The following is a 21459-nucleotide window of genomic DNA, read 5'->3' on the forward strand; positions in this document are numbered from 1 at the left end:
TAAAACATGCAACACACGTTGAGTTAAATCTGAACAGTTTGACCGTTGTTACAGTATGTATTTGACTATATTAAAACAAATAAGATTAATAATTGAACATATCTTGTATATTTTTAAGTTATTCTATGGTCATATTTGTATGTTATTTTTTGAGATATGTTTGCATGCTTATAATATAGCTCTATTTTGTATGGTATGGGTAATGGTCATTTAATTGCTGTAATATTGTACATATACTTTACTAAAGAGTCAATTTAGCCAGTTATATTATAGATTTAAAAAATATATAAGAAATAGTCATAGAATTTTAATTGTTGATAAGATTTACGACAAATTGAATAATATATGATTTTAGATACATAACCTATAGACTCTTACAAGTTTGACGTCAAATCAAGACAACACTGAGAAAATTTACCCCAACAAAAAGTCACTGAAGATCTTTTTTTTGCTTTAGTTTTGGGCTCCGATTTAGTTGTCTATGGGTCTATCTATGTATACAATATACTAATATTTAAATGCACGAGTACAATGTACTTAAAGCATTAAAGCTGTGATTTAGAACAACGATGTAATAATTTTTAGTGCAGTTAAAGTTAAGTTGGTGGAAAGAAATGTATCAATGTTTTTATGTACAATATTGTTAATTAAATAAAATTGGAAAAATATCAAATAGTTAACTGAACTTTTATAAATTTTATTGACGTAATAAACCAATACATTCCAATGCCAGTTTTTTTTTTCATCTTACTAATATTATAAATGCGAATGTTTAGATGGATGGATGGATGTCTGAAGGTATCTCCAGAATGGCTGAACGAATCTGGATGAAATTTTGCGTATGTACATGCAGAACATAGTCTGGAAGAACACAGAGGTTAATAATTATTTTTTCTAATTCCGCGCGGTGGGAGTCGCGGGCGCTGTTAGTATGACATACATTTTTGATCAACGATTGTAAGTTATTTTTTTTAGTAATTTACATGTAGTGTACATATTAATAAAGCATCATCGAGAGTAACACGGAATTGATTCGTATAAGAAATTCGAAACCAACATTTTTATCAATTAATTGTGGCTTCGGAGATCTGAAATTGCATGCAAAAGGCAAACTCGGTCGATCAAACTTTCGTATGTGTAAATATTATTCCTCATTTGCACTGAATGTAAGTGTACAAATTTCTATTGTTTTTGGCCACATCAGAAACCCGTAAGCTCAAAAAAAGTTGCGAATATTTTGTCAGTCGTGTTGTCTTTGTTACCTTAAATTTATTTGACATTATTAATAGCATCCTAACGTGCGTTTATAATTACCGTGTATAATTTTATTAAAGCTAACAGAAGACAACAGGAATAAAAGAACATCTCTATAGAGAGGAAAGAAAAACCATAGACACGCATTTTATTCATGTCTTGCCATTTGTAAAAAATCTAAAATATACGAATACGACAAATATTTCTACGACTTTTCTACGACTGTATAACTGATAAAGATTATATAAATTAACATTAAGGTATCGATAGATAGGAAAAGATTACATAAATACGAGTGAAAGCCAAAGTTCGTGTTCACAAAAAGTTGTTCTTACATTTACTTAACATGGTTAGTGACGCAGGGCAATTTTCCAATCACCGGTTGCTCCAATTGGCGTAGTTGTGTGATTCCAAACGTTAAAGTGCAAGTAAAGTGGTTTAAGAAACTACAGTTTTATTTCTAAAATGCATTTAGAGATAGCTAAAGACAACATAAGTGTGGAGGATGGCATTTTACTTGCGTTCCAAGATCTTTCATATTGCATTACTGGGAGTTATGGACGTAAGTTTATTTTTATACTGTTACATACCACAAATTTACAATGAAATTAATATTTGCTCCAACAATTGTCTTGGCAAAAATTGTATCCACTACATATTTTTGGAAAACATTTATCTATGCGCACTTAACCGTTATTACTAAGATATTAAACTAAAAAAAATAGAAGAGTACAAGAAGAAATGACATTGGAATCGCATATTTGAGAGCGTAAATTTTTTATCAATTAAAACTAATATTTATAAGACTCTATGTCAGTAATGTTTCTTTAATTCATGCAAAAATTCGAACAATTTTTGAGGTATCTTTACCATAAGAGATAAGATTATTCCGATTCACTATTTCCTATATAGGTATAATTAAAATTTATACATTTTTTTTAATTAAAAATAACTTTTGATGTCAATTATATACTTATATACTTATTTAACTTAAGATGTCAGGTTCTGAAGCACTATCCCGCTCAAGAATTTCATTTATTGTCTTAAGAATAAGCAAATGCTTTATGCCTAATACATATTTTTATAATCAATGCAAAGAATAGATTTGCAAGAAGATTTTTGTATATTGTTTATGCTATCTATATGTATGCTATCTAACATAGATTAAAAATGTAATTAAGTCAGATGTCTAATCTTATATGAGTTGTTTATTATCAAAAAATTGAGGCAGTCTCCTTAGTTTGCTATCACAATTGTTGTCGCTACGGGCTTTGAGGTGATAGCAACTAAACGAATATTATCATTAAAAGAAAGGTTTAGTTTCTTATTTGAGATGTATTTTTTTTATTATTTTCCTTAATTATTAATTAGTTTCATATTTTTGACTAAGCTCGCATAGTATCTATAATATTAATTTAAATACATATTTTTAGACATAAATTATTTGCCGTAGTGTGGGTTTAACAAAAGAAATAATTTCAGTTGTCACATTTTAAGTATAATTCGGAAAGAAGTGCTTATTACCCTCGGTATACTCAACAAAGTCGTGAAACATTTGCTGCTTGACAAAGCCAGGTACTCACCATAAATATTTAAAAAATTGGTAAAGTACACAAAAACAATCTACAGCAATTAGTAATTATATAACCAGGGTATAATCATTCATGATAATGAAATAAAAGACCTAAGTCAATATCAATCAAAAGTGTGGTTGCATTCATTTTGTCCTTAATACGATAAGACAAATGCAATCACGCCACACCCACGCTCAACCCACGTCCTTCACAAAAAAGGGTAAGTGAAGGTTAGCGGATTTTAAATTGTCCTTATTTAACATAAGCAATTGCCCGCGACGCCGTCAACGCGAAAGAATTTTACAAATCGGTTCAGTAATTTCGGAACCAATGCTTCAAATCTTTCCTCTTTTTAATGTTATCATAGATAATGTTCCCGTTAACGATAGGATATCAATATAATTATTTTTATTTCAAATGTGCGGATTTTTTCGAAAATTGTGAAAAAAATAGTAGAATTCGCAGCAGACTGCTGCACGAATAACCAGCTCGATCGCTTCAATACTACGAATAAACAGAAGATAGGCATGAAGTAAATATATTTTCGCGTTTCGTGTGGTGAATTTTTGTTCAGGAAGCCAAATTCTAGTTCCTTCTCTCCCTTCACGTTAAGAAGAGATGGACTCGTCGGGGGAAAAGTAAAATTTAACAAAACAATAACAATGATTTAAACGGAAAAATTAAATATAACACATATCGTATTATAACAACATTTTCATATTATATATCATTTAGGTTAAGGATTCCGAGCACATCATGGAAGAGGTCCGATACAACTATATATGTAATAGTAAATGATAACATGCCGTAGTATATATGAATGAGCGTTCGCATGGTTCGCAGTCAGCAAAGTGCATGCGTACCGAAAAGCTGTGCGCACGCGCACTAACGCGCAAATATTCTTTAGACATCAAAGTTGCGAAGTGAACATAATGGGTAGTGAAGTAGGAAACGTAAATGTCCTTTGTGTCGGAAATTATGTCGTGTTCACGGATATTATATACAGAATATCAGGTAAATAAAACTTGCGTTATATTAATTTTGATACACGTTGAGAGAAAGTTAGAACTCTGAGTGCGAATATGCCGCGATTATAATGTATAATACTTTTTCGTAAATATATATTCAAAACATGAAATAAAATAAAAATTGTTTTTATTTAACCTGTATTCAATATTTATATACAACTAGTTGTTGTCTGTGACTTTCTCAACGCGAAATTTTAAAAAAAAGTAATCTAAGTTACTGCACACGTAAGCTAACTACCAGTAAAAGTCCCGTTAAAATCCGTCAGCTTTTTTCGAACATTGTCTGAAAAAAAACGCGGATTTATGAACAGACATGACAAAATTTCAAAAATTGAATTTATGCGTAACATACATTATGTATACTAAATATGTTTTTTTTAATATAATTTTGCTTATGCATATAAAATGTGTGAGGGGTTTTAACTTAATTCTATGTATAAAATAAAAATATTTACTATAAAAGGCATTGTATTGTAAAGTTATATACATATTGGATTAAATAAGTAACTATATTATACACAGCAAATACCAAAAACAAAATTAAAATTGAACATTAAAACAAAAAATGTTTTATAACGTTCTTCTTCTTCTTGAGGTGCCTCTCCGACTAGCGAAGGTTGGTTTATAACATTACCAAATTTAAATAAACTTAATTTATTATGTTAATGTTTTAGCTCCAAATAGGTCATGAATATTATTACTACTATAGTAGCAACCATATTTTTGTACCGCATTCAACACATTATAAACATTTTAAGTTATAAAAAAATGAAAAATGTTCTTCATAATATTCATTTGTTAAGGCTAAAAATAAAAACAAAGTCTGTTGCAAAAAAAATTGCGTACAATCATAATAAATGTGAGAAAAGCATAAAGTTTGCATTGCGGACATCAGTGAATGTAAACAGGTTAAGGTCAGACGATACTTACGACTTTACTGCAGCCAAATACATGAACATTTTCAATTTAATATGCAAATATCAAAGAAGTTTTATAAATATCTTCATATAATAAATTAGAAATTCTTTTATGTGCTTGAATCCAAAAAACTGTGTTTTTTTTCTAAAAGACAAAGACATATTAGTTGCTAAAGATAATAACATTTAAAAAATATGTTTTTGTTAAAAACTTTTGCTATGTGCTTCGTGCTGATGTATTATGTCCTCTACGACATTACGTAGAAGACGAATCGAAGGACTCTTTTCTCATCAAAATCGATTCAGTTGGTTAAGTTCTAGGCCCGCACAATGGAATTTATATACATACAAACCAACCCACATATACAAACAAGTTTAAATACGCAGTAAAAACCCTCTTTGTTAAAAATATAATAATCCCGACAGTCTTGACCTAGTCAAGTATACAATAAGTTTATTAATCAATTTATTTGCGCTAAATTAAATTCCTTTATATATCAAAGGACAATCCCTGACCTTTAACTTTACCGTTTTATTATTAACTACATATAAAAGAAGCTCTTCAGTATTTTAATTATAATCCGCTTTTCAAAGGGCTTAATTGGTCTTGAATATCATAATTGTCAAGTTTTTTTTTTATAATAAGTATAACGAATACTTGAAAATTGATTAAATTTATTTTTACTACCACACAGAAGTATTTCTTCCCAGTGATAAAGTATAAAACTAATGTTGATTTCAAATCTTATGTTCGTTTGCTTTCATCGTCTAGACTGTAGACCAAGAAATTATTTTCACCTGTATTTATAATACACACAATATTAGCATGTGACGTTTACATTGATCCAGTGCTGGGATCGATCATTTCAGTGCGAGTTTTAATATTCCCATTTGTAACCCAACGCTGGATTCGATCGCTGAACTGGAATAATGTGAACAGGGCATTTAAGTAAAATATAGAACAAGTCAGTACTTGTATGCAAACACATGGACTTGGTTCTGTTACGACGAAGTAGTGTTGATAATTACCCAATGGAAAATTTAATAAGAAAAAAATCAATTAAATGTCAAGCTCGGGACTATACATTTTCTGATAATCATTTTATTTTTATATAAAAAAGCAATGGCACGATGACGATGGAATGTTTATAGGCCTGATGTCTAGTGGTAAGGTATATTTACGTCTCAAATAACATTACGAACTTATTTACCTTTACATTAACATAAATGTTTTTGGTTGATTTTAAAGGTAATATTTGGTCAAACAAAAAGGCATATCCTCGCGACGACGAGCAAGTAATTTTGGATTCGGCATGCGGCGCGCTTCGCCCGGGCCGGCTCGCCTTTATCCTGGGGCCATCAGGTGCAGGCAAGACCTCGCTGCTCAAAATACTGGCAGGCAGAAAGTAAGCATTTACAACTATAAAAAAGTACAACTTTAACTTAATGTTATAATATAATCTTAAGAAAGAAGCAATGTTCAAAATTCATCATTTTTATAATTCAACCGTTATAGATGTCGCCCCCGACTCTGCCGCGTAGGGTTATAAAAGGTTCCTAAAGGGTTTTCCAGGCAACTACTGAAAATTTTCTCACCTTTTAAACCTACCCCAGACCTCCACGGACATTTCAAGACCAAGATGAGATAAATCCGTTCAGCCGTTCTCAAGTTCTAGCGAGACTAACAAACAGCAATTGATTTTATTTATATAGATTAATCTTTATGTGTGTCAATTATTATAAATAACTAATTAATAATAATTTAAAAATCCAAAAATCCCCACTAACGCCTAAAACTACCTCCTTTATAGTTATTAATCTCCTTCATAGTTATACCATAGACCAGTGGTTCACAAACTTATTTTGTCTACTGCCCACTTTGAGAATAAATATTTTTTTAGCGCCCCCATATTTTCACATATTTAAAAACCACTATAACTTCAAATTAAATTAATTAATTATTGTGACCTCTTTATGTATAATAACGGAGAATTCTAAACGAAACTTTTACTATAACCCGCAACATGAGACCTGCAGCGCTCATAAGAGAAAGACTGCCATAGGCTTATATATAGAAGGATCACTTCAGACAAGTTGGACCTTTAAAAGCATGTGCACAGTTAGCAGTACATTTTATGAACATTGCATGCATGCAATATGCAGTATATATCACTAACAATGCAAACTACGCATTTCCATCTTCAAAACATATTTTATCTATTCCTACATTTTCATAGTATTCATAATAGAAAATATCAACCAGACGATCTACTTTATAATAGACGTCGTAATGCCAAATTTAATTATTAAAGAAAACAAATCTGTATCTGATAACCTGTTTTATAATGACTTTAAACCACAAAGGATATTAATAAAGCAGGTTTTCATCACGTGTGAATAACAAAAACTTTTATTGAATTATCGCGAAGCAAGAAAAGAATTATTTTTGTGCTTTTTTTGTGTATTGTCGATTTCTTCCGTAATTGTGGAAAAATAATTAATAACTCAAATATATTGCAATTAATAAGATTTAGCTTTAGGATTTATTAATTTGAAATATAAGTATGAAGTCCAAGTAACTAATAAATAAATATTAAATAAGTATAAGACCACAATGCCTGTTATTTATTTTATGTATGGTAAATCCTAGTCAACCATCTTTCTCGGGAATGTTTCAACAAAGTTTTAAAAGCTTGTTTTTATTACGAAGATAATTTTTATTTAAAACAGCAGCCATTTGTAGATTCGCAGCCATATTTCTAGATAAAAAATACTTAAGTTTAAGGATAATGGAATCTAGTTTTTTCAAAAACTTTAACAGACCAATTAACATAATGTTTACTACCAAGACATCATTGGAATAAATGATGTCTAGACGAAAAAACTCAAGAACTCTAAATTCAAAAAATGTAAAATAAGTCATTGAAACAACATAATCCAGTGTTTTTACTATTTAAAGCCGATGATTTATATACAGCTTAGTTATCTTAAGATCAAAATTACCTCGCAATATAGCCATTTCCGTACATCGTTATGATTTTTTTTAATGAAAAACATACGGAGAAATAACTAATAACTAATTCACCTAATTCTATAAATTATCACTAATTTCCAAACTATACTATTATTATAAGTAGACACTAAAAAACTGACAACTAAGGATATGTCAGCAATATTTATAATCAATATTTTACTCTATATGTAGAGAATGTTATACATATGTATCTCTATTTTGATAAAGTACGTATAGTCAAAGGTTATCATATTGACCTGGATAATTAAAGCAATTGCTGAACAATAAATGTAGTCAAATAATATTAGTAATATACTTATATACGAGTACTTATAAAAATATCAGCAGGACAACTGCAAATGCGCTGCATGCCTTAAACTATGGGTATGAAGTTTTCTTAAAGAATCGATTGTCGATTTTGATATATCACGGCAAACTGATAATATTATAATACGATTAAGACAAAGATAGAGTAGCAAAAATCTGGTTGTATATAACCAACCATCGAAACATATTTACATGTGACATTTGAGTATATTATGTCGCTAAGCTTAGAGGAGAAAATATAAGAAAATTATTGTTCCGTAAAGTTGTTCGTTTTAATTAAGGTAAAGGCACTCTGAAGAAAAAGTCCCGATTATTCGGTACCTAATGGACTTTCTGAAAGTGAAGTGAACATGGAATTTAAGTAAATTACTAATTTGTTTCAGAAAGCGTGGTGTTAAAGGTTCTATTCAAGGGATAGGCAAGAACGCGGTGTTGGTGGCACAGCACGCAACACTTATAGACGCTCTCACAGTGCGCGAAACACTACATTTTGCTGCCGAGCTCAAGTTACCCAAAGCAACTCGACTTGAACGCAATGACACGGTACGAATTCATATTATATTGCATACTGTTCCGGTTTTGAAAGGTTAATTAATGTAAATTACGAACTTCTATTTCCTATTAGACTTATTTGGTGTGGCAACAGCATTTGATCTGCAACTGATTGGACATTGCGATTATATTTAGAGCAGTATGACAAGTTTTTCAGAAACTGGCAAATGAGCAAACAGCAAGCTACTTTATATAAATTATATTTTTTGTTGTTAGATAGAAATGATATCGAAACAGCTGGGAATCCGCGATGTGTTCAACACGCGGGCAGGCCGACTGTCCGGCGGCGAGCGTAAACGTCTTACGATTGCGTGCGAGCTTCTCACAGACCCTCAAATCATGCTTCTCGACGAACCTACTAGGTAATTCATACCAAATGATTTCAGCACTAATGGTTCTAATTCACTAATAATTCCATGACCATTTTATACCAAATTAAACTAAATACACTATTTTTTGTTATCGTTTGAAATAGGTAATATATAAAATAACTTTAATTACATGTAGGTATTAATATTTTTATCATTATACTACTTTGAGACAGTATTTTAAACGTCAAATCACAATGAATATAAACGTTTCATCACAAACTTTCTATCTATAGAAAGTCACTTCTTATGACATAGTAAACGGCTCGACCCGTAGAAATTTGTGCTCTTGATCTTTCATAACACATATTACTGGCAAGTATTAACTTAACAAATTTGAAGTAAAAACTAAAGTGACAATAAAATACAGCTTGCGACCAACCTTGTTGAACATTGAAACAATCGTAACGATGTAAATTCGAGCTTTAGAGATACAGATATCGTTACATTGTACATTTTGACGATAACCTTTAAACGACTAAAAAATTACTCAATTTTATTAATATTTATGTACTATTGAACCCAAGATAATCTTAATTCAATAGAACGTATATATTTAACTTAAATCGACCCAAACTTCTATCAAAACTATCTATTATTTATAGAAAGACCTAATCATTTACTTCATGATACTGTTAAAAATGTATTTTAACATACTTTTACTTTAGTGGACTCGATTCAGTATCATCTCTGTCAGTGGCGAAGGCGCTACAGGCTGTGGCCAGGACTGGGCGGACGGTTGCCTGCGTCATCCACCAGCCCTCCTCACAGCTCTTCTCCTCCGCTGATGACGTCATGCTGCTTGCAAATGGTCGAACTCTATACGCCGGCAGCATAGAAGACTTGCCCAACACACTAAAAACCGCCGGACTGATTTGCCCACGCTACTACAATATGGCGGATTATCGTAAGTACGATTTACTTCTTGCAAATAAAATTAATTTAAAAGTAGCCACTTTTGTGTAGCGATGTTTTAATAAATGGAAGACAAACAAAAACACTTGTCTCATCTGCTGGAATAACTACCGCCACCGTCTTATATCCGCAAAAGTCACAAGTTAATGGTATTTTATTATTTAGTTCCCCTGAAACCTTGAAATTATGTACGGTTCGGCATTAAATTATCTCTCTACTTATTGATTATGTGCACAGCGATGCGTTTAATAGGTACTCGATGACATAAGTAATATATATTTGTGCACGTATATATGTAGGCCATTGTGTTAACCAAGTCTATGAATCGTAGTTATTTTATCAATGGATTTGACGTTAGTTATCGCAGTGTTCAGTATGAAAACAAACAAAATATACGCATTATAACTTTGCTGTTCATTTTGCTCTAATTATGAGCAAAAAAATTCAATGTTAAGCCTTCCATTAAGAAATATTGAGAGAGAATCACTCACCTGAATCAAAATAGTAACTGCCGCTACACTTTTCCAATGATCACAGGTGCACCATTCACATTAAAATCTACACCATTCAAATTAAAATCTATTATTGGACAATGTTAAACTTAACTAAACTGGACTAAATTATTTTAAGACAATCCTTGTAACTTTAGACACTTGATTATTCTATCGCATAAACGACATTACGTATAATTAATTGATGTAACTATCTTTAATTACTTTATTAGAACAAGATATCGTTTAATTAATATATTAAATGCAAAAACAATGACGTCGATTAAAATGCATTGTCGATCACTTATTATGGTCTTAGAATCCAACGATAAATCACAATAATTATATCCTTGTTAAATGTAACTACTAAACGTGAGAAAAACGCCATGATGTCGTAATAACTGAATGGATAAACTGTCTCTTTATTTTAAAACTGGAAGGTAAATACGCTAAACTTTAAACTATCCCATTTTTATTCTAGTTATAGAAATCGCAAGCAATAAACATACGGAGAGCCTCGCAATTTTGGAAAATGAAGCCAAACTTTACGCAACGGAAATGAGAAAAATCGCTGAAAATGATAACTCTGCAAAGAATGAAAAAATTATTGGTAAGTTCATAATACACTTCCTGTCTACCCGATATTAAATATATATGTATTTTTTTGTATTTTAATACAGAGATAAGATTCGTAGGCGTCACGACTAAAGTACAGATAACAGATGTTTAGAGAAAAAAGCATAAATTTATAACACGAACACACTTACCGGGGTTAAAGGGCACTAAAATAATTTATGCAACTCTCCGTCATCGAGTTTTTTTTTTGTTTCTTATTCCATGTTTAAAAAATGTATCTGTTTATTGTTTACTTGTTGATATTATAATCTATACATATAAAAGAAAGTCGTGTTAGTTACACTATTTATAACTCTAAAACGGCTTTACCAATATGGTTGAAAATAGGTGAGGAGGTAGCTTAGACCCAGGAGACGGGCATAGGATATTTATTAATTTTTTTAATTTTATTTTTCGAATTTATGCCTTGAAGAGCTGCTTTTTATTTATCTATATATTATGTTTTTATATATATCCACTCGGACGGAGTTGCAGGCGACAGCTAGTATTTTATAAATAGCTTAGTTGGGTGGTTCCAATTCCGAAACGAAGAGAATAAATATATTGATAATACGAAATGTAATAATAATTATATGTAAATTTTTCCTTAACAGAAATCTCAAGTGAAGCCGAGGCACTACTGAATGAAAACACAATAAATGTTCAAAACTACGCAGCGTCTTATGGCCAGCAGTTGAGGGCCCTATTATGGCGCGGGTACATAGGAGCGCTACGAGATGTGCATTTGACTCAGGTAGTTACCGAATCACAAAATAAACATAAACGATGTGTGTGTTGTGTGTGTGTGTTTGTGTGTGGGTGGGTGTATGTGTGTGCATGCGTGTGTGACTATATACACATCAACTGGCTGTTTAATAAACGGTTACATATGTATAACATTATCATATTACAAAGCAATAGAAAACACATTATACATCTATAGATTCAAATATTTACATAACTATTTGCCTTATTATGAACTAGCAGTTGCACGCGAATTCGTCGGCACGTAGCAAAAAAAATTAGTGATAAATATAGCCTATGTCACCCAGATATTGAAGCTTTCCAACAGTGAAAGAATTTTTCAAACCGGTTAGATATTTTCGAAGCCTGTTCAATGCAAACAAACAAAAATCATTCCTCTTTATATTAGTAAAGGTAACATGTATTTACTAATTTATCCTTGAAATTTACATGAAACATTAACATTTGCATACAAAACTATATAAATGGACATTCCGTCGGACATATGCGTCGCGTCACATAAATGAATGAATTATATTGTTTTATCATTATATCATTGTTGACACTGGATGTAACCAAGTTTTATTGACACGGATCTAATATTAAATTATATAACCAATAAATGTTATTTGTAATATGTAATTTAGAATAACTAAATGGTAATTAAAATTAAATGAACGATTTAATCTATCTTTCTTCTAATGCGTAGTGTAGCTGTAGAAAATTAATGCTTTAATTGTGTAAAATTTTATATTTCTATAAAGTAGTACGTCAATAGATACGATGTTTTGCTTACTGCTTGTTAATTGTTCACTGAGGAGGGCCCTTAGCTTAGATTTGATTCTATACAAAGATCACTTATGTCATACGTTAAAAAATTTCAGATACGTCTGGTGACGCATCTCCTGGTGGCATTGTTATTGGGTGCGTTGTACAAAGGCGCAGGCGCTGAAGCTCACCGCATGACCACCAACACGGGCTGCTTGTTCTTTTTCCTCATGTTTATCTTCTTCTCTAACGCTATGCCGACAATACACAATTGTAAGTATAATTTGTAATTATACATTTTGAAAAATATAAGGTTTACCTAGTAAGTAATAAGTTATTTTGAAATGATCCATTATTCTCAAACAAGATATGTATATGGTAAATTAATTCTTTCTTGCATTTTGTACTGATACGAATAATCTAACAATTCGTAACAGTTCTCCACCTCTAAAGTTTCTTTTACAATAATTGTTATCAAATTATGTCATAAATATAAAAGGAATTGACTTTAATTACATTTTTAAATAATTTATTTACAGTCCCAGTGGAATCCACGGTTGTTCTTCAAGAACATTTGAATAAATGGTACTCCTTGACTATGTATTGCGCGTCGAAGATTTTGGTTGACTTACCAATACAGGTAAAGAAAAACCTTTTTAAATTTAAACAGTCAATAATTATGGGTTTTCCATTTTTGAATACTTCACTTGTTTATCTGTTTAATTATAATTATGTTTTTTACCTTTTTTCAGTTGTTATGTGCAACAGTTTTCATATTCCCGGCTTGGTACTTAACATCCCAACCTATGGAGCTGGATCGAATGGCTTTGGCGTGGATAATTTGTGCGCTGACCACAATACTAGCTCAAACATTCGGCTTAGTTATGGGAGCGGCTTGTGGTGTAAAGGTAAATAAGTTATACCATAGAATAGGAAAATTATAATAGTCTTATAACACCAAAGATTAAATTAAAGAAATGGTGATAGTTGTACACTGATGACCACTTCTTTGTATCTTTATTTTTTCTTTATTTATATTTTAATGTTTTTTTTTTCAGCTTGGAATGTTTGTGATCCCAGCGACAAACATTCCGATGTTAATGTTCTCAGGATTTTTCATCCCTTACCCCGAAATGCCAGTGTATCTTCGACCATTTGCGCTCATTTCGTATTTCCGATACGCATTCGACGCATTCCTATCAACGGTTTACGGTTTCAACAGACCGAACCTACCTTGCCATAAGGAATTTTGCTTCTACAAGAATCCTAGCAAGTACCTTGACTTTTTAGGATTATCTAAAGATTTTTGCAATGACGTTATTGTATTGGTGGTGTGGATTCTTGTATTAGAAATATCATTAATATGTGTTTTAAAGTACAGAGTATATAAAGCATGTAGATAGAATTATTTATTTCAATGTATTATTGTTTTTACAATTTTTCGATCTGTGTAACGCATAATTTTTACATCTATTTTTAATGTCTCAATTTAGTATGTAATTTTATTTTTCTACATTTATACCATGGGACCATGTATTTATAGAAATTCGGTGTGATACTCATTTATTTAAGTTTAAGTTTTGTTCCATTTATTATTATTATAATTACAGTTTAAGTTTAAGGGCCTATTTCACCACTTGCTTATAAATTTCCACTAGTTTTTGATTAGGCAATCAAACACATAAACTCTCTAAAAATTTGACCAAGCGGCTGATATTTTTTAAATATATTTATTAATTATTAGCTTGGTCGTAGACTATGTTTGTTTATTTATACTCAAAACATATTTTTTATAAAACTACTTGAACTAATATGGGCTGGAACCAGACAAAGACAAGACTTGACTCACAAAATATCAGTTCAATCAGTTGATAATATTACTTAAAAACGTCTTGTCTGTAAGAAAAAGAAAAAAACATGAAATTCGACTGATGTATGAGATAGCACCATCTATAGACTACATTTTAAAACATTTTTTTTAATTTAAACTAAATAAACTGTAATTTCTGATAAGATACCCACTTAGAATAAAATTTAAAAAAGAAAGAAAAATAGCGATGTAAAAAGTTAGGAGAATGCGATTCGAAGTCGCATTTTACTGATTTAGAATTAGATTTCCAAAGTTCACGTTCACTATTTTTTTATACCGATGTAATGTCGCTGTGGGGAAGACGAATCTAAGGATACTCGTTCAAATCGGTTTAAACTATAGGCCAACACATACAAACCCACTAACATAAAAACTTATGTAAATTACTCGTGTCGGGTAACGCTATATTTTTTTCTAGTTATTAAAAAAAAGTAGTCTATAAGATGTAAACATTGTGTCGACATTAGCTTAAAGTAAGACAAAATAAGATAACAATTAAAAAATATTATTAAGACAAAATTATTTTATTTGATTTATACAACACAGCCAGAAAATCACTGGAACGAAATGTCAATTTTTTTTAATCGCAAACATCTAAAATGAATAAATACAAAATATACAAATTTGCACAGGACATATTATGTACAAACACAACCTACGTTTAGCAGAATGACGGATCTGCGTTTAGCAAACCACAGTTTATATATAAAACATAATAAATACACATTGTACTTAAACTGTAAATGCCACAAGTTGGACTCGGAAAAAGAAAATAGTCGAAAACAAGATTTTTGTTAAAATTAATTTAAAAGATTTAGGACACTCATAATGTGAATAGATTATTTTTCTACATTTCACAATTTTTTTTTAATTGTTATAGGTCTTAATTTATAATTAAGTTTTCATTTTTTAATACAATTATATTTTTATTTCGATTTGTTTGTAAAATAATAGATTTGTGAACCAATGTTTTTTGCAAAACACTGTTTTATTTAAGGATGCACAAAGATTTCACTGACTATACCTATTCAACTAATTACATCAAAGTAAATTAGCATATTAATTTTCTCAAAGAAAAAAAAATACAAACCAAAAAGATAAAGGAATGTTTCAAAAGGCATACATTTTTTTTTAATTATTAGTAAATGATAATTTTGTCCAGTGACTCTAGCATAGAAATACACTTTAGCAGTATTCACTACACCGTGGTTAGCAATACCACAGCAAGCATTTAATAAAACAAAAGTAACACTTTCAACGACCATCGAGGTGAAATAAGCACAAAGATTTATCGCGAGTTTCTAAGACCACTGTCCCCGTTTAACATATATTGCTAACTCTGATTTTTTCAAAGACACGGATGACGATACGTTTTATATAGAAACTAGCTGTCGCCCGCGACTCCGTCTGCGCGAGATTAAAAAATAGATAGACAGTAGCCGATTCTCAGACCTACTCGAAATGCTTACAAAATTTCATGAGAATCGGTCAAACCGTGTCGGAGAAGTATGGGAACGAAAATTATGACACGAGAATTTTATATATAAGATTTTGGTCTTAGAAACCAACGGTTAAGCATTCATTTTAATAAACGTGTTTTTGTAATTAGCAAGAAATGTGATAATACTTTACTTTTTGTTTCAATTAACAAATTTCTCAATGGCTTATTTATTTAAAAGATAAGTTATGACAATTTGTATATTTACGATAACAGCACGCGAAATATATGTTTAACATAAACTGTACAAAATAAATAATTATGGTTCATATTTTTATTAATATATACAAACTTCATTTTTACAAAATGTCCGAATATATTGCACAATGAACTTTATAAATAACACGAAATGGTGACGTGCGAATAAATAATATAGCATTTCGAATAGAAATATGCTGGAAATAATGAATAAAAATAGATAAATCTAGATAATATTTAATAAAGATAAAACTAAAATGCATAAACAATATTACTATCTTACTAATATTATAAATGCGAAAGTTTACATGGATGGATATTTGTTACTACGTATCTCCAGATCTGCTACATGGATCTCGCTGAAATTTAGCATCGTCTGGAAAAACTCATAGACTACTAATTAAGTTTTTTTAGCCGATTAATTTTATTTTATTTTACGATTATTTTAATACGTTGCAAGCAAATTTTAAGTTTTTAAATGGTTCGGCCATTGATACATTTAAACAAAAACAAAAGAACATACTGGTAATCGAAAAATACTGGTAAATGGACACCAATTTTATGAGAATATTCTAAAATGTAAACAGAATAAAAAGTGGTCATAACATCACACTTTTATCTACAAGTTCTATTATTTTTGTGTCTTAAGAAAATAAAAAAAAACAAATAAACCATAGTGATACAAATGAATTGTAATACTGTAACTCTTGATTAATTTTTCTTTGGTATTAACAATACTCAAATATACCATGGGCTTACAATGACAAAACCTATTTAATACTGTCACTTCTTTTAACATTGAAAAAAAAACCATAGATATTATTTTTTTTCTCTGTTTCATCAATAGAACCCCACGGCGATAAAGTAACTTAACATTGTGTATATTATTATAATTTTACAATAGCCTCGTAAACATAAAAGTTATTTATATGGCTACAGTATTTGATTAAGACCAATGTGCTACAGACTCAAAAGCATTACCTATGAATAATATTGATAATTAATGTATAAAAATATGTTCATCTCACTATGTAAGCGTGCTCAGCAAGCTCTTCAATTGAATAATTTCATATTTTTCATAAAATCACTACGAAGGTAAATCCTCCAATTTTAACAACGACCTGAAAGAAAATATTAGTTTGTAATCTTACTATCTTACTTTTTACTAATCTTACTCTTAATAATATTATAAATGCGAATGTTTAGATGAAAGTATGGAGGTATGTTTGTTCGAAGGTATCTCCAGAACGGCTGAACGGATCTTGATGAAATTAGAGACAGCTGTAGAACATAGTCTGGAAGAACACATAAATTATAATTACCTGCAGTAATCTGGGGGCAATGTTAACGTTTTATACCAAAGAAGTATATTTAGAAACACACTCCATGTCCTTAATGGCCCAAATATAAAGGCTAACGTGCCATATTCAAGCCAATAGAAATACGCCAATAAAAGTTGTATTGACAACAAAAATATAAATGGTAAATTCTTCAAAACTCGTTTTACACCTCTTAGATTTTGTCCAAATAATCTCATCTCTAGGCAATACGCCAACACAAGTACAAGAGGTAAGTGTACAAACATTAACTGCACGCTACCGTACATATATGTAAACGGTTCTGGTATGTATGACCCCCTAATTACAATACCCCATGCAAAAACTACACCAATGTAGCCATCGATTAATTCACCGACAATCCATGGTCCAAATGGTATGTACAGCACATACAAAACTAAAGGAAAAAAAACTCTATCTATCTTCGTAAGCAACCAAATCCTTCTAAGAATCTTGTTAGCAATGCTTCGGCGACATTTTGGCGGTCGCTTTTGAAACCTCAGTATCACTAATGGTAATATATTGACCATCAATAGTGTTCCAAATAATGTCTGAAACTAAAATTGTTTTCTTTAATAATAATCCTCAAAAACTCTATCTAATATTGTGGTTACGTGACGCACTTACCACGCCACCAGCATCGAGCATAAGCAATATTCTCGGAACAACTTTGAATTGCAAATTTGATCCGTCCAAAGAAAATGGATGATCCACGATCGTTTTTCTTCCAATTTCATCAGTAGCCATGACATATAAGTAATGTAAACCATTTTTAAACAAATCAGGTTCCCATTGACAAACATACAAGGCTGTTTCAACCAATTTGCACTCTGACCAATTTATTTTATCATAAGATATCTGTACGGTGTCAATATTTACGTCGCTAAAGGCCAGTATTCTAACGTGAGTCGAATATCTAATTAAAGTCAGGGGCTCGCGACCGGGCATCGCATATAGCGCGTGCTTCGGATTAGTCACAAGAACAACTGGCCACGTATTATGTTTTTGATCGACGAAAGAAAAAATTCCGTGGTCAATTGCCGCCAAACGGTACATTCTATTATCTTTCCAATCACCCAATTCGAGTTCAAGAAAACCTTTCCTTTGAATTGTGTACATTTGTGGTACTAATCCACCCATTGAATGAAGATGGCCACATACGTAGACTTGAGATCCTTTTACGTTGCTTATAAGATGGCGTAGATTTAGTTTTTGTGAGTCTCTCTCTAAAGATAGTATACATGATGTAGGATAATGGCCAAACCAAACAACATGATCGGCTTTCGATTCTGCTTCTAGTTTTAATTTCTGTAAATGTTGCTGTTCTTGGTTATCTAGTATGCCGATAAAATTGAACGGTCTCCGTATTCCAGGATCAGGGCACGCGTCAACGCCTAAGAAAGCTACTTTTACGCCATTTTCATTTAAAATATGAACATAAGATTTTGGATAAGTTTTACCCTGGACAGAGTAGTTTCTGAAATAATTCTCTTGAGCATTAATACTTTTAATGTTGAAATTATCTGAAAAACGAAGACAATTTTTTAAGGAAACATTCAGTCTTGTACTTTTAACTAATTTAACATATTTTAAGAAAATAATAGATATTAAGGCAAAGTAATAAATTAAAAAAGCTAAATCATATAAAAAAAATTCTAACTGCAATTAAAAAGTCAACTTCAAGTTCTTAAAAAAAAATATATTATAGTTCTTTTCAAGTAAAGTGGAGTATACTGGTTACATAATAAAATACAGTAGGTAACATAATATAACATAAATTTCCGAGCATTACATAATCTTTATCATTTATATGCCTGTTGTATTGTTCAGTTGAATACAAATAACTATATAATTTACAAGATAGTAAGGGCATTACAGTTCACATAAGTTGCCTACAGCCACAATCCACATTATAAAAACCAAAATAATGACATTCTGCCACTTCAAAAACATGTAAAACACCTTTATCATTCTATTTTTTAATTATTTATGGAAAGTTAAAAAAAACACAAGTAGACAATTAAACATTAAAGATAAATTAGTAAATTGTCCCATCAAACAACAAAGGAATCAAGAAATTTATGTAATTCTGTGCTAAATTAAAAGATAAAATTACTTACCATGATTTCCTCTTATATCTAACCAAATACTGTCACTTGTAACTCCCGATTCTTGTATAATATTGTAATAGTATATCCATTCTTTTTTCACTTGAGAGCTACCCAAGTTATCTTTGGCTTTAGCATCTGTTAAATCTCCTGTCGCCAGAACAATGTTTGGTTTTATATTTTTTACTGTGTTATCACAAAACTGCTGGAATTGGGATATTCTGCCTGGGTCTCGGAATATACTGATGTGTATATCAGAAATCTAAAAGACAATTAAAATTTCAGACTATGGTATTAACACTGATGATGATATTAATACATCAAGCATAAAAGAATTATGGAACAAAGAAGAAAATTTCACCTACAGTCGACCTTCATAAGGAAGTGGGCAAGGAACCAAGGTATTTTTCTCACATATAGAAGTTTCTATCTAACCCTAATTTAACCGAAGTAAAATGACTTGCTTATTCAGGTTTAACTGTATTTACTTATAACAATAAAAAAGTCCAACAAATAACATGCTTGAATATACACTATATGTAAGATTGCAGCAAATTTATTATTTAAGCAAATAAAGACCAATCAACAAAATTTAAAAGTGAAACTAATATTTTTTAAGGAAATGAATGTGACAAAATTATTCCATTGTCCACAAATTAATTAAATAGGAACAAATTAAACTGACTTCATAAATATATGTTATATAATACTTTTTTTTTAACTAACGCTAAATAAATTTTTGTGCGATTGTGACATTTTTAACTGAAAGGGTGCTAAAAATAATGATGCAATAAAAAGTGTTTAAGTTGTAAATGGTGATGTTTTATAATAATTATGATTGTATTTCAGTTTTATCTTTTTTATGATATTTTAAAGCCAGTGATATATTATCTAACAAATATTACACGTTAACTTACTTGTAAGAACCATATTAAATTTTTATTGGTATCAGTTATTTTCACATATTTTTGACTTAGATATTTTGTGTAGTTTAGCCCCTCGTCTTTGTTTTCGGTATAAAAATTGTGGTCTGTCGCTATAATATTTAGTAAGCTAGCCATAAATATTGATATAATTAATAACACACATAATAAAGAAATAGCGGCCTTTGAAAAAATCATATTGTTTTAACTGTAAAAAGTGGACAATTACACTAGTTCGATCTAAATAACAGTAATTGAAAAGTTTTTAAGGTCTTTCATAATACTAAAATACAAAACCAAATTATTGAATACGATAACCAAAAGTCAATTTAATTTAGTTCAACAAAGACAAGAATTCTGTTCTGCAAGAAACGGTTCACAATTCACAAACTTACAGCTGACACCTGACACTGACAGACAGTGACAGTTGTAAAAATATGACATGTTTGATAAGGGATAAGATTTTAGTGCTGCCACTTTATACGTAATATTTTTTTCTAGCAACACATTAAAAAGAAAAATGGCAGACGTGTAGTGTGCAGAATAGGAAAATATGTGAAATAACCCTAAGATCCTTGTGGGTTAGGCTCACAAGGATCGTATGGCAGTTCAATTTTACTTATGCCCACCGTATCACGTTATATACTCTACTGAACTACCTCTTAGGCATGATTCTCAATGAGTCCCTAACAGGAAAGCAAGAAGAATTTAAAAATCAATATATTTCACAGCCTCGCGGTCTCAGGTCTCAGTCTTAAAACGTAAATAAATACCTATAGATGGAGTGTTTTATACACGTTTGACGATTAGTCGACGACCATTTTCGAAATGTCAACAGCTGCGTGACGAAAACGTATACCAGTGCAATTAAATTTTTACCCAACTCGGGAAAATGCAGCGTTTAAAAATTTAAAGTAAAATTAACTAAACCATTTGTAAATCGCCGTTGTTTTATTATT

At 30.7% G+C, this 21459-nt stretch overlaps 2 protein-coding genes across 3 annotated transcripts; one reads left to right on the forward strand and one right to left on the reverse strand.

The window, feature by feature from the left end:
* The first annotated feature begins 1570 nt into the window (after positions 1 to 1570).
* On the forward strand, positions 1571 to 15266 carry LOC106127249 (ATP-binding cassette sub-family G member 4). Of its 2 annotated transcripts, none has more exons than XM_013325339.1 (11): positions 1571 to 1816; positions 6023 to 6179; positions 8497 to 8656; positions 8882 to 9027; positions 9702 to 9940; positions 10921 to 11049; positions 11669 to 11808; positions 12683 to 12839; positions 13106 to 13206; positions 13319 to 13474; positions 13625 to 15266. In XM_013325339.1, the coding sequence occupies exons 1-11, from the start codon at positions 1720 to 1722 to the stop codon at positions 13967 to 13969; spliced, it is 1827 nt and encodes a 608-aa protein (XP_013180793.1). In that variant the 5' UTR covers positions 1571 to 1719; the 3' UTR covers positions 13970 to 15266. The 2 variants fall into 2 exon arrangements, with proteins under 2 accessions (XP_013180793.1, XP_013180799.1); XM_013325345.1 differs by lacking the exon at positions 1571 to 1816 and adding an exon at positions 3645 to 3842.
* A 1319-nt stretch (positions 15267 to 16585) lies between these two features.
* Positions 16586 to 21459, reverse strand: LOC106125569 (transmembrane protein 62). Its single transcript, XM_013322830.1, has 5 exons — positions 20495 to 21459; positions 19590 to 19839; positions 18097 to 18992; positions 17455 to 18026; positions 16586 to 17253 (listed from the first exon to the last, which is right to left on the reverse strand). Exons 1-5 carry the CDS (start codon positions 20696 to 20698, stop codon positions 17220 to 17222), a joined length of 1956 nt encoding a protein of 651 aa, XP_013178284.1. The 5' UTR covers positions 20699 to 21459; the 3' UTR covers positions 16586 to 17219.

Source organism: Papilio xuthus, unplaced genomic scaffold, assembly GCF_000836235.2.
Source record: "Papilio xuthus unplaced genomic scaffold, Pxut_1.1 DF828952.1, whole genome shotgun sequence".
Lineage (NCBI taxonomy): Eukaryota > Metazoa > Arthropoda > Insecta > Lepidoptera > Papilionidae > Papilio > Papilio xuthus.

Bases quoted from the DNA above. Each gene is read 5' to 3' on its own strand.
- LOC106125569 (XM_013322830.1), bottom strand. From the start codon at position 20,698: ATGATTTTTTCAAAGGCCGCTATTTCTTTATTATGTGTGTTATTAATT. The intron at 19,840-20,494 runs GTAAGTTAACGT...ATTGTCTTTTAG, and splicing joins ATTTAATATGGTTCTTACAA to ATTTCTGATATACACATCAG. The intron at 18,993-19,589 runs GTAAGTAATTTT...TTCGTTTTTCAG, and splicing joins AGATATAAGAGGAAATCATG to ATAATTTCAACATTAAAAGT.
- LOC106127249 (XM_013325339.1), top strand. From the start codon at position 1,720: ATGCATTTAGAGATAGCTAAAGACAACATAAGTGTGGAGGATGGCATT. The intron at 8,657-8,881 runs GTACGAATTCAT...TTTTGTTGTTAG, and splicing joins GACTTGAACGCAATGACACG to ATAGAAATGATATCGAAACA. The intron at 9,941-10,920 runs GTAAGTACGATT...TTTTTATTCTAG, and splicing joins CTACAATATGGCGGATTATC to TTATAGAAATCGCAAGCAAT.